Source organism: Fundulus heteroclitus, chromosome 20 (assembly GCF_011125445.2).
Source record: "Fundulus heteroclitus isolate FHET01 chromosome 20, MU-UCD_Fhet_4.1, whole genome shotgun sequence".
Taxonomy (NCBI): domain Eukaryota; kingdom Metazoa; phylum Chordata; class Actinopteri; order Cyprinodontiformes; family Fundulidae; genus Fundulus; species Fundulus heteroclitus.
In genome coordinates this window covers 32,944,481-32,958,931 of record NC_046380.1, presented here as the reverse complement: position 1 = coordinate 32,958,931, position 14,451 = coordinate 32,944,481, and the positions used below count along the sequence as shown (strand labels likewise).

At 42.0% G+C, this 14,451-nt stretch overlaps 1 protein-coding gene across 3 annotated transcripts in view; it reads right to left on the bottom strand.

Annotated features, from left to right (window-relative positions):
- LOC105926015 (ataxin-7) overlaps positions 1 to 14,451 on the bottom strand; it is a 48,529-nt gene that overhangs the window by 26,996 nt on the left and 7,082 nt on the right. For 2 of the 3 annotated variants that reach the window (XM_012862158.3, XM_021316244.2), the window contains 2 exons: positions 6,755 to 6,973; positions 6,467 to 6,535 (listed from right to left, as the gene is read on the bottom strand). In XM_012862158.3, the coding sequence (XP_012717612.2) occupies positions 6,467 to 6,535; positions 6,755 to 6,965 (280 nt within the window). In that variant the 5' untranslated portion in view covers positions 6,966 to 6,973. Of the gene's footprint in view, positions 1 to 6,466; positions 6,536 to 6,754; positions 6,974 to 7,061; positions 7,281 to 14,451 lie in introns of those variants that run through there. The other variant, XM_021316245.2, reaches the window with a different exon arrangement.

Genomic DNA, 14,451 nt, shown 5'->3' with positions numbered 1-14,451 from the left:
TCAAGAGAAGCCAAGTGGAGCCTTTCTCTCCCCGCCCCTCTCCAGCACCTACTCGCCCAGGGTTGTCAAGGGTTCTCCAAACATCACTGGCTGAGCCTGGAAGGGCTGAGGGCCATTGAACAAAGACCGTATAAAAGCGTCTACCTGCTGGGCTCCCACTCAGAGAGGTCAGCGGCAGACTTGTGTGGAGAAGTTGACAAGCCTGATTCTTCTTAATATGTCAATTGGCTCGATCGTGTTTGCCAAGAGTCTCTTTCAGCAGCAGCGGTGTGGAAGGGCTTCTCGTACAACGTCTGCCGTGTGCCATAAATCAAAGATACCGAAGGCGAGGATTTTCTTCCTAAAAGTTAAGCGCACATTTTATAAATTTCTGAAGCATTGTTTAATAAAACATCAGATTTTTTGTTGTTGCTTCAAATAGCCAAAGCCTGAGTTTATAGGCTAAGTGTTCAAGTGAGAGGAGTTTTCACCGGCTGCACACAACAGAGAGCCCCTTCCCAACCTGTTGCTGCGTGCCGAAAAAAAGCACTCCCACTTTACCTTAGAAATAAGCAACGACACATCAAGCTGCTTGAAAATACCTCAATCGCTAAAGAGCAGACAGCCATGCCGCGGACACTTTAACAGCGTCGGCTTTTCTTGTTTTTCCACTTGTTATACCTTTTTTTATTGCGGATTGCTCCGTTTGAGATGTAAACCCAACCCACAACCCAAGGTGGAAACTCTGATCCTAAGAGTGCCTTAAAAAATCTGTAATTTTTGAATGAGTATGCGTTTGTCAAAGCTCATCAGTTTGACGGTAAACCGATGTAAGCTAAATAAAAATCAAAGAGCCATTTTTTTTTTTTACAGAAATTCAGGTTTTTATCTTAGATAATAGAAAGCACTTTAAGTGCGTGGGCGTCGAAGGCTGTGAAAGTCTATCCAACGAGCCTAAAAATACTGTTTGCGTGATTGGCACAGGACAATACTGCATCCAAGCGGTCCTTTGTAACCGTGATATTGTGCACACTGACACCGACGATGACGACGGCTCTGGAAGGAAACCCTGCAAGGTTATCCTACTGTAAGAACCCTCGCAGCAAGCAGCCTGAGCGCATCTAGCACACTGACTCCCTTCTGGACAAGCCCGATACGACGGCTCGACCTGAAAGGTAGCCATCATGGCTTTAAACTTCATTTTTACCCATCTCACGATGGCGAGGTGAAGAAGAAGAAAAGGGCACAAAGAACGTAGAAAACCCTAAAAAGCAAACCACAAGCTGAGAAGCAGGCCGAGGCCTTGGCGACAACACGGAGGCAGAGAGAAAAGGTGGCTCGGCTCGACGAGGGGAAAGTCTTAGACAGAGGAGCACAATGAGAGTCTAGTTAATTTCAGCGTCCTCAGCCATGGCAGTGATGGATGATCTGGGTGTGATTGTAGCAGCTCTAACAGCCTCTGAGCGCCACACATGCCGGCTCGGTCTGACCCGTGGCTGACGGCGGCGCTACGTCTCCCAGCTTGGGCGAACTGTGACAGAGCCACTGGAAAATTCAGAAAGAAAAAAAAAAAAAAAAAAACCCACAACAGGCGGGCTGAATTCAGAAACCATTAATTGGCGTTTCTTCCTACGACGTGTGCGGTACGTTGATGATCTGCGTAGAAAATGCGGCTATGCCACAGGAGGCATCTACCGGTGAGTCATAATGGAGAGGTGTAGTCATCCACTTTTGGTACTCACACACACACACACACACACACACACACACACACACACACACACACCACAGAGACAGCTTGTGTGAAGGCAAACTTCTGGCACGGGCGGCGTGAATTGATCAGACTCCATGACACAGACAACAGCCGCCGACAGACGCTGCTACATAACAAAGACGCGCTTCAAGCTGGCTCTGCAGGTTTACTCATCTAGCAGCCCTGAAACATCAAAATGACCGCTCCGCCCGTCAGCCTTCATCTGACCAGGAGAGCCGACATGCCCCGTCCTCGCCGCCATCCCGAGGAATCCCTCTCAAAGCCGGTCACAAAAAGATGCAGTGACTGTGTTAGCTTTCTCCTCAAAGACACGTGATAACAGGGCTGTTCGCTTGACGCTTTTAGGAACAGTGTACTGGTCTTGGGGTACGCACACAGCACACCTTGTTGACACATGTGAATTTAATATTAGATACGGCACCAAACGCAAGGCCTGCAGTTAACCCGTAACTTTCTGAGAACAGTGAAACGTAAATAAGGACCGCACAACAACTGGAAGACATGAGACAAGCTACAACGTTTTCGACGGCTACGATTTAGATTTAAATGAATCCATGATGCAGACAGTGGAAGAAGAAATGTGCATCTTTGAAATCCTAACTAGAGCTTTATAATATAGCGAATAGCTTATGCAATATCAGCGTATGAAATATCACTAACACAAATGACTACGACACATCCGGCCTCTTAAATGGACAAATAACGTCCCTGAATGTACGTTTCTTTAGTTGATGAGATGCTAAAGCTCCTGGAGAAAGGTGGGGCCATAACCCGATGCTAGAGACTGAAAAGTGTCTGAAAAGTGAAGGTCAACTGGAAATGGATTTCAGGATTGGCGTTTACAGCAACAGTGCTGCCTTGTTTTCCCGAAATCACGCAGCTCCCCTCCTCCCGTAATTTCAATAAAATTTTTTACCTGCTGTTTTGCCGATGTCAAGAATTAGGTTTCCTGGCGACAAGCAAAACGTCTTCATATCCCTCTAGCTCTAAAGAAAAGCATCACTACATATTATTGGCATACAGCACATAATTACCTAATAATAGAGACGCACCCATCAGACTTGTGCATGATATAGATTTATGGTTTTATCAGAGGTCTAATCTGTCGATAGAGAAAACTGGCACGTTTTGCACCACTGCCTCATTTTAACAGTCCAAGCTGTTCTATGCGTTGCTGATAAAGCAATGTTGCTTTTCTTCGAAGACAAACGAAAGGAGAACATCTCTACAGGACGACCAAGAATCAGAAACAACAGAGTTCAACGTGAGCCTCCAAAACACTTGTTACGGCGACCTGTGAGAGATCCTGCAGCAGTGCGTGTGTTGAGGTAGAAAGCAATGTCCAACGCCTTCGCCACAGAGCAGGGGACAAGTGCGCAGGGGTTCCAGACGTGCCAAAGTTTGCCGCTGGTTGCTAGAAAACAAAAGGAGTAGAGCCAGAGAGGGCTCCAAACGTTCAGCTTGAATGAAGCGTGGAGCTCCATAAAGCACTTGCTCCATATTTCCAGATGAAGAGGACAAGAAAACTCCATCTGCAGCTTCCGTCTTTGGTTTCAGGGACTACATCTGCAGGCATGAGAACTCGACACGAGAACCTGCACAATCTTAACCTGCACAGACTTCTGGTCTGTACAGGTTAAGATTTAAAATTCCTGCTGCTGGAGCTCCGAAAAGAAATCCAAACATAGGCTACGTTCACACTGCAGGTCTTAATGGTTAATTCCGATTTTTTTGTGAAATCTGATTTTTTTGCATGGTCGTTCACATTTCCAAATCTATGCGACTTGTATGTGATCTCCTGTGTGAACTGAATGCGTTCAACCTAAGTGTCCCGCATGCGCACTCGAGGACGTGATGACGTCACACATAGCAAGCGTCCTCAGTGTTTGTGGAAGTCAACATGGATTATAATGTTGGCGCAAATTTTGTGGTCATTAATTTATTTTCTAACCGGAGCTTTCCCTCCATTGACTGCTCTCCTAGTTGTTGTCCGCCATGGGTGTCATCTTTCTTCCCGCTTCTGCATAGCAGGGCGCAGAATAGTGACGTTTGTCGAGTATCAATGACGTACAGGTCGGATAAATGCGACCCGGCCGTACAGACACAGGTCGCATTTGAAAAGATCAGATACGTATCAGATTCAGGACCACATATCCAAGTGGCCTGGGTCGCATTTGAAAAAATCCGATCTGTGTTGTTCAGACTGTCATAAAAAGATCAGACACAGGTCGCATAGGGGCAAAAAAAAGAAAAAAAAATCGGAATTGGGTCACTTCAGGCTGCAGTGTGAACGTAGCCATAATGTTCATTCACTTGGAACTCTTGGGAGAGAGATTGTTTGGGGTTGGTATAAATGTTCCTGCAGATGCTTCGGCCAAAGAGCCTCTGAAGCTGCGTCGGGACAGTTGAGCAATAACCCGACGTGAACGGGTCGCTCTGATGCGATCTAGCCTCATCTCGGGGCGACGCTTTCAGGCGATCGAACGTTCAGAGCATGCGTAGGTCCCGGGCGCAAACTAAGAACTGAAGGGAGGCTTGGGCAAACGGCTCCCAACGACCAGAGGACTGAACGTGCGCAAACTCCGTCCGTCTCACTGGATGCGCGGAGATATCGCCACTGCAAGCTGTCCCCAGGTTCAAACGTCGTCACCACGGGCGCACAGCGGAGGCTATCAGGCTCAGAACACTGCTTATCTCGCAACACCATAGGCTCTACCCATCATTCTCCAACTCGTGTGCTGGACCATCACGTTTAGTTGAGTTTGAAAAACATTCTGGCTTTACTCAACCAAACAGACAACCTGAAGTGTGGATGTGAGAGAACCCCAAGAAGCTGACTGCAGTCGTTCAGTACGACAATCTCGCCACTAAAGGTAACCGACACCAAACTCGTGCAGCGTCGGGTATTTTCTGGTGAAAACCAAGCGGTGTGACCAGGTTGTCAGAATAACCTTAAACTCTGACCGCCCCTTACTTGGGTTAGCAATCCGCCCCTCTTTGTCACCCGCTACATTCAAAGTCTTTCCCCGCACCAGGACAGAAATCACTACAGGAGACGGTACAAATAAAAGAGCCGTGATAAACCGCCGTGAAGCGTCACTCTGTGGGGGGTAGACCAAACACACGATTTTCAGTTTTAAAGTACAGGTGGGCAAATGACCAGCAGTCTGATCAAATACTGAGACACTGGATCTAACACTACGAGTCCTAGTGTCCTCCTTAGAGTAAAAACATTTTGTGAATAAGTATTCTGTGCCACAACCAGGTTTTCAAATACGTAACGGTCTGATTTTTGCCGTGTTTTAATTTGTTTTGTCTTACTGTTGATATTTCTTTCTGTAGCCTTGTGTTTCCAACTGTATGTTATAATTAAGACATTTCTGTCCCTCACCTTGACCACAAATCTGTGGTAGAAGATAAATTGCTTTCATCAAGAAAAAAAAATAAAATACAGCTTCAGGTTTTCACAATGAACGTAATCGTAACATTTCACTAATGTGAGTAGAAGCCTCTTTCTAACTACCACCTTTTTATAATTATGTTGACACGATGACTTCTGAGATGTTTGTATTTTGGGGTATAATATTGTGAGTCATTTGACAATTATTGATGTGTCTGCAAATAAATTGTAGAGGTGATAATTTGAAATTATTAAAGCAAAATTAAACCGCTTTTTTTGCAATGTAAAAAAACAGTACAAAGGGGGATGCTAAACAATGAAATTAGCTATGCAGCTATCTGTCTCCGGCTGCCATTAAGGATCTAGTTGCTTGATCAGCGGTTAATGGCAGCCCCTCAAAAACAGCTTTTATTTGCTACTACAAACTGCAGTTTGAAAAAATTTCTGTTGAGAACATAAACATAAACACCCAGGACATTGTTTGTTTTTCCCCATGAGCGATATTGTCAGAGGAGGTTTGCTGAACTTTTGGATCAGCCAGCAACTTTCACTTTAAATCAACCAAACAGTCTGTGATGTTAAAACTCCTTAACTGATGAGACATGAGCGCATGCCTGAATGCTTGAATTTCAGGATTCAACTGCAATATTTAATTTGACAATCAACACAAACTGAACGTTTCTTTGTTTCAAGTCAGGATAATTTTCATTGAATAGTGACAATATATTCTACAGTGGTGAATTTGGCTTTATAGCTTAATAACACAAGGTTAAAGTCCAAGTCAATCAACTGACATCTATTCTAATCAATACAAATTATTCATCCTTTGTTGAAATTGTTAAGGCGATATCTAAATCGTTTTAGAAGTGAGGCAATTTTTGCGATTTCCGGGACATACGTTTAATTTCAGCTTTTTAAAAGCTGTAACTATCCTAATATTAGCCGGCATATATCAGGTTATTCACTGTTCATTCAAGGTGAAATACTTTGACATACAACTCTTTAAGACGTGCATTAAATTCGCCTTCCTGAATGACAACAATAAGCTATGCCCTTAACTCAACTACCGATTCTTGTTTCTGTGGACAGATGCAAAGGTGAAACCAAAGTGGAACAAAAACACGTTTCAGACCCACAACCAGTTGTTTACTTTGTTGTTACGCGCACGACCTACAGTAAGTTCAGTCTCAACCGAGCGTGTAAACTGTTTTCAGCCGGTGTGTGTGTGTTGTATGTGCAAAGCCCCAGAACCAAAATACACCTTTGGCCCTACAGCGAAGAAGAAGAAGAAGAAGAAAAAAAAAAACACTCACCTTCTCTGTACAAACGCATGGCTTCTCGATTTTTCCCCAAGTCTTTGAAACTTTCCTCCGATTCAGCACCTGGAAACAAGGCGATCCGACACAGGGACAGATAAATAGTTGCACTTGCTCGCCTGGCCGTGCTGCCGCTACCAGTAGCGTTTCTTCATATCCAGCCTAAAAAAAACTGCATGCAATCGGCCAAATAAAAAAAAAAAAAAAAAAAAAAAAGGACGGGACTGGGAAGTGTCGCGCTTCCCCTCGCTTCCTCTCGCACGTTCGGGCCGCCGAGGAACTCACCGTCGTGTCCGTGGAGTTTGGCGGCGTCGACCCAGCTGCTCCAAGGCTGTCCCAGCATTATTTCAGGACTAGGCAGCGATCTCCGCTCCGTAACAGTCGCCATTGCTGTGGAGCCTTCTCCCCGCTGGATCTGCTGCTGCTGCTGCTTCAGCTGCTGCCTGGCCGCTCGGCGCTGCTCCCCCCTGACGTCATCCTCGGCCCTTTCCGACATTCTTTCCGCTACAATGTAACAACAGAGAGAGTCAGCCGTGGGCGCGCTCGGGATAGGACGACTTTTCACCCACTGGTTATTCGAAGTCGCCGATACCTGGGATGTTTTGGTTCGCAGACGCCTCTTTTAAATTAAACGAACCGAATAAACCGATTAACGCGTGAGCTGCTTCATATATGCGCAGTATACGGCCACTTCGGATGGAGGTCCGGGTCCACAATCCAGTTAGCGCCGACACTGGTGTGTCACCTCGCTCATGTTCACAAACCCCGGCTTCCTCCACTATGCATAACCTATACTACTATAGCAGGGCTAATTCAATATCAATATATATATTGACCGAAAGACTTAAATTGATGATTAAAAAAAGTCAACAAAAGGTTCAATAGAATAAGTTGTTCTTTCTTTTGCGTTCTAGCCATGCAGGTTAATATTACAGTCGTTACATTCTCCCAGCCAATCACAAACGCAGATCCAGGAGCCAAGCTCCGCCCCTTTCAAATAGTTCAGAGCACGCGTTCTTTTTTCTTTTTTTTTAAAAAAAAACTTGCAGTTTGGGTAAAAAGTTGGTTGAATAATTGGTTGAGTTTGAATTCAGTGTTTGTGTGTTATGTATCTAAAAAACGGTCGCTTAGTAACAGCATAAAACGGCCAGGGCAGCACATTAAATATGTATGTTTGGAATTTGTTGATAATTAATGGATCAATATGACTTCTATTTTAATCGATATACTTTTTTTCTATATTGTCCAGCCCTATGCTATAGTAACTTTATAATGGCATCGTGTGTCTAATGAAAATTATTTTACAAATATACCCTCAAGGGCCCCTTTTATTATTCATGTTTGTCTCCCCCGCATGCTTTCAGAACTGCCTCCCTATTCTGGCTCTAGTCAAGAGCCAGAATAGGGTGTCAGGAACTTTTCTGCGGTCGTAAAAGGATGTAGACAGTCAGCAACAACACTGAAATAGGCTGTGGAGGTAAAATTAAGTTTATGGGCCCAAGGTGTGCCGAGAACATGTGTCCCAAACCATTACACTGCCACCAGCTGCCTTAGCTGATGATACAAAGTAGGATAGACCTCATGTTTTCATGTTGTTACAGAAAATTCTCATATTTTTCAACCTTTCTTTGTAAACTTGAGTGAAAACTGGGTTGCATGTGAAATGCCTAGCAGATCAGTAGTTTTTGAAAGACCCGCAGATCAACCCCGATTGATTCACTGACGGTTATATTCCACACAACTGGATGACTAAATGCACAGAGTTGCTGCCGCGTAACTGGGTGACTTGACCACTTGTTTGAACAAGCAATTAAAACAGACCTACCTGGTAAAGTGGTCAATAAGTACACAAACAAAAAATGCCTTTGAACAAAACTGATGACAGCACAATGTTTGTCAGCAATGAAATACTGCACAAGTTATCCATGTTAGGTAAAATTAAGAATTTTCTGGAAATTGCCTTTTGTTGGCTATACTAAAAAGCTGTTGTTCACTAATGCTCTTTGAACCAACCTTTAAAGTCTTTAAAACACGGCGGTTTCTCTCCTGTTAAATTATACACAGGTACACTGGTAGTTCAGTGAGTTGTGAAGGCAACTGGAGGAATCAGAGTAAAGGAGGCTAAAAAAAAACGGCAGATTTGTTTAAAAAAAATAAAACATTTGAAAACCATATGTCGTTTCTATTCAGCTTTGCAATTTTTAACCACTACGCATTGATCTACTAAAAAAAAAATCCCACTAAAGTCCATTTTGTGGTTTAATATGAAAATAAAACTAAATCACGGGTTATGAATAATTATGCGCAGCACTGTTGAAAAAAAAAAAAACTGGAAGCGTAACAGACAGGACACAAAAACTTTGTAGACAGAATGGTAACTGTACTGTGATACCTTATGAAAGAGTACAATGGTGACACCTTTTCAGGGTAAGCAGAAGAACTGCACACAAAAGGAGAGATAAAAAAAAAGAAACATAAACTGAGTAGATCTAACATCCCAATTCTTAAGAAGCACTGTTGGATCTCAGCTCTTATAACAACTATGTGCACAAAGTCGGTGTACATGCCTTGTGTTTTGCAATCTATGTCCACAGATTTGAAATTGCTTCTTCCTGCAAAGAACAGGGAAGTGGGCCAATGTTTGCAGGGCTTCAGGGCAGCAAGTGGGACACGGAGGTTTTGCCCGAAGGTGAGGATTGTCTTTGACGATTCAGCGCTCAGCATTGTTTAAAGAAGAAGGCGTACAAAAAACAAAGCCAAAAAAAAAATACATTTAACTCAATTGTCCTCCTTTCACTTTAAGAAAACCACTATGTTTTTCTTTGTACATGTCATTACAAAGTAAAATAAAAATGTAGTTTAACTTTACTTTCACTTTCTAAATGACTTCGCCTAACCCAACACCAAGAAATAAACAAGACTTAATAATAGTGAGAATTGAAAGAAATAACACACTGCCTGACATGTTTTAAATAAAAAATATAAACCGGTAAATAAGTCCCTTGCAGTTTTATTAAACAATGTGATGCTTAATTCTTTGTAACCTTTTACATTGTCATGTCTTAAGGAACAGCACGCTGTCAGTAGGGCAAGACAAGGTGATTTCCTAATGTACACAAACCAGGTAAAACAAAATTAAGAGACATGTTGGGAATGTCTACTTCATTTTGCACCTTTTAGTTATAAAGGGAAACCAAATCAGAACTGACCACTTCAATCTGAATATAGTGTCAGTGTTTAGCAGAGAAAAAGTAAACGTTCATTTCCTTTTGTCCAATCGATGCTAATCCAGGTAACATTTCCGTCAAATATAGATTCCTTGTCCTCAACTGGTAACAATCCTCTGTGCTTGTGAACTGTGAGTAAGAACCCCGGGCATAGTAGTACAGTTTTCAAATAAAGATGTAATTTATTTAGCATTTCTCTATCAGCCTTCCAGACCACGCAGATCTTCTGGTTCTGGTCAACTCTGCAAACCCAGAACTAAACACGGAGAAGCAGCTTTCAGTTCCTATGCTCCACAAATCTGGAACAAACTTCCAGAAAACTGCAAAACAGCCGAAACACTATCAAGACTGAAAACCCACCCGTTCAGAGTTGATTCTACCCATAATAACAGACCAACATATTCGATGTGTGTATTGATGTTTTCACCTGATACAATTTAATGTTTGTTGTCTCACAACCAGTGACCGTTTCAACACACTAAGAGCCATTATCCACAAAGGGAAAAAAGAAAAAACCTGGAAGCCAGGAAGTGGCACTGGCCTACCAAAATTACTCCAAGAGTACATAGGAGGGGTCAAAAGAACCAAGAACGATCTCTAAAGGTCCACAGGCTTCACTTGGCTCCCATTAGGTCTGATTTCATGAGTCAAAACTAAAGAGCCTGGGCAAAAATGCCAGAAGTGGGAAAGTTTAATGGCAAAAACCACTGCTGACCAAAAAGAACACAAACGCTGGCTTTTTAATTGCCAAAAACATCTTTGTGTTCCCCAAGACTTTGGGTAAAATATTTGTAGGACTGACAAAATAAATATTTTTGGAAGGTGTGCGTTGGTTACATCTGGTAAAACCAACACATCATCAGACAAATAACCTCATGCTGACAGTCAAACATGGAGGTGTTGGTGAGATGGTCTGGGGCTGTGTGGCTACTTTATGAGCTGGACAACTTTCCATAATCCATGAATTATGCTCTCCTGAAGGAAAATGTCCAGTCATCGGTTTATGACCTTAAGCTTACTTGGGTTAGGCAGCAGAACAATGATCCGAAGTCAACCAGCAAGTCCACCTCTGAATTGCCAAAAAAGAAAAAGGAAGGTTTTGGAGTGGGTGGATCAAAGTTTGGCCTTAAATGTGCTTTGGCATAACTCAAAGAAGAAATGTATGCTAGAAAACCATCAAATGTGCCTGAACTGAAACAATCCCTGAAACGTGTGGGCCAATATTTCTGTGCAGCCATGTACAAAAGTCACTGCCAGCTATCGCTGATGCTTGATAGCAGTTGTCGCTGCCATATATGGCACAAGCAGTTAAGGGAGCAATTACATTTTCACCAAGGGCCAGGTTGGTCTTGATAGCTTTTTAACCCCTAATAAATCAGGTTGCAATTAGAAAGCTATTCTTGTTTTTCGAAATTTGATTATCTGATACATTTAAGTGAAGAAAAACAAAAACAGAAGAATGCCTTTAGGGGCTAAATACTTTTCCATGCTTCATGTTGTACCAGCGTGAAAGCCGTTTTTATTTCCACTTTACCAACCAACCAATTCAAGTGTATTTCTGATAATAGTCGGCTGTGAGGGAATGTGGTTCTACGATTTTAAATTATTTATATTATATCAGCAGGTCACTTAGCAGTCATTTTGTTGTTTATAATCTTTCATATTTTATAAGGTTGGACTTGCCAAGATAGGGATCAAAACAAAGACAAATGCCAATATATTTTCATATGTAGGGAAAGCAAAATTAAATCAGATTAGATGGGAGATTTGACAATTTTTACGACCATTTATCTTAATTATGCATGAAATTACCTAACAATTTAAAATTAAGGTGATACAGCACAGCTTAAATCATGAATTCAAAATAGCTTTCTTTATAGGTCCAAAATGGAAGCTAGAAGAGATGAAAGGGCAAAGTGTAATTATAGTTTAGGGGTAGGACTCAGCAAAGGGGTGAGCTGACCCGGGCGAGAACGTAGCAGTTCTTCTAAATATCTTGTTGAATAAGATCAAATCTTGGTGGGTATGTCATTACAGCAGCACAAAGATTTTTCTCAATTCAACTATGAGCTTGGCTGGAATTGCAATCATTCTTGTGATTAAAACAATTATCCAGCTCCATTTCGACTGTATGAACTAGGTTCTGATGAAAGTTCTGGTGAAGATATTTGACCCAGCTGCGACTGAGATGATACTTCAGAGATTACTCATAACTATACTGGTGGGGTTTGCAGTCATTACTCATCAGTCGGGCGTTCTCATCGTCGTATTTACATTTCTTGATCTTAGTCAGCCCCCACTTCATTTCCTTCTGAGCTCATAAGATACCTCAACGGTACGCTGTGCCCCGAGAATAGTAAGGTACAGCATGCAGCAAGGGAGGAACGAGGAGAAGAGGCAGTGATCGCTACATCAGGCCAATAAAACATTAATACCTGGTTGTTTAAAAGTACTAAGAGGCACAATACTAATAACATAACAATATAGAAATTAGTCCCACAACCATTTCTACGAGTGAACAAAGCTGACGAGCATTACAGTTCGACAGCACTCTGACACAAAAGCAAAGATGGACGATATTTTTAAAATCACGCATTGCCAAATGCACATTTTACACCACAGTTATACTAAAAAAAAGACAAAGAATCAAAGCACTCGTCTAGCTCCTTAAATAAAGTAGGGCAAAACACTTACCTGCCTGTCCCTGCACCAGCCTGTTACACCCGCACACAAACTGAATAGAGTCCTGTGAAAAAGGATTTGCCCCCCCCCCCCTCAGATTTCTTGTTTCTGTCGCACTTAAATCTTTCCGATCGTCAATTTATTCTTAATATCAGAAAACAATTATCTGACTAAGAAAGGTCCAATGAAAGTAGAAAACTGTCCTGTGGTCTGACAACATGAAAGTGTGAAAGTGTTTATGGAAATCATGGACAGCACATATTCCAGGCTAAAGGCAACAGTCACCATCTTACTTTAAAAATCAAAAACACGATTCACTGTAAGGATCCACGAGGGTACAAGTGTGAATTCACACACATTTATTGGTAGCTTGCACATCTGTGAACACGTTATTAATGGAGCTAAATGGATTGTAGAAAGAAAACAAAACAAAGCTTCACTTCTTTTTCACAAACAAAAATCTGAAAGGTGCGGCATGCATTTCTATCCGGCCTTTAATCCGACGACCTTACATAAACCCAAGGGCAACTATTTGAATTCAGAAGTCCCCTCGCTGGTGAACTAGAGTCCATCTGTGAGTGCTTTGATCTCAAGATAACTCCAGCTGTTCTGTGAAGGCCTAGGAGGTTTGTTAGAGAACATCAGTGAACAAACAGCAACCAGAAGACCAAAGACCAGAGCAAACAGGCCAGGCTTAAAGTTTAAAGTTGAGTTAGCTTCTAAAACAATATCACAAGCTTTTAAAATTTCATGGAGCACTTTCCAGTGTGTTGACCATAAATGGAAAAAGTATGTCAAAACTGCTAGAACACTAAGACGTTAGGTGTAGGGATCGTAAATAATATTACGATTCAGGAAGCGATGCTGCAATTATAAACCATCAGATGACACAGTAACATTGATCCTAGTAATGTTATTTAACACTTAGAGCTTTAGTAGCTTTCAAAGATGGTTCCATAAAGTATTAACTCAAGAGGGCTTAATGAAATGTCAAGTATATTTCATTAGATGTTTACTTATTTCTCCCACTTGACACTTATGTGTTAAATTTTGTTGGTTTGTCGCATAACATCTCGATTAAACACAACTTGTTTGTAGTTGTGAATAGGGTCAGAAATTACATTTCATTGTTGGAGGGATGATAAACAGAGATTACCCAAGATACATTTTTGGGTGACACAAAAAGGTAAAGACATTTTAGCCCCTTTTCCATTATTGATGGACCTGAGATTTAAACACCTGGGATTTTTCTTTTTTTATCCAGGTAAAAGGAACCCTGGGTAATCTGTGCGCTTTCTGTTTCCACTGCTCTGAACGGCTGCAGAAATTTCTTTAAAAATCAGCTTGATGACATACAGAGAATTTGTGAAGCTCCACCACCTCCAGTCCAGCAGGTGGCGGTAACACGAAACGTTAAACCTTAAAGTGCAACTCATTCCAAAAAAACAATTTTTTTTGCAGATAAACAGTATACACTGGGCCGAAGGGGGATACTTTAATATTACTCTGTTGCCTAGCAACCGTGACAGCATTAAGCACATAGCTGTCATAGCTGTGAAGCCCTAAAAATGAAGCCCGGACTTATGCTCCGTTTTGTTATTTTGTTTATTCAATCCTTGTAGAACTCCAGCAGTTGTTCCAGCATCACAGGCATGCATTTAAGATAGAAAGAAAAAGCGCTTTTCTGTGCTTTTGATATTTTTCACTCTCTCTGCTCTCTCAGTCTCATCTCTCTCACACACACCAGGTGGTACTAGGGTGACCAGATGTCCCGATTTGTGGGGACTGTGTTGCATTTTTACGCCGTGTCCGAAAAACTGAAGCAATGTTCTGCATTTGATTGGATCAAATTCTGAAAAGTAAAAAAATGATTTGACAGGCGATGAAATGTAGAGAAAGCAGAGGTGCTGCCGTCGTCACAGAGCCGCGTCGGCTGTCGATCAAAATATGCAGCTGCGCGCCACAATGCTCGCAACGTAAGGTATTTTCATGCATACAGAATATTAAGGAAACTACATCAAAGAAAAGAAAATGCAGCTGCAACTAACACTGTGGAACGGTTTCTAACTGGGT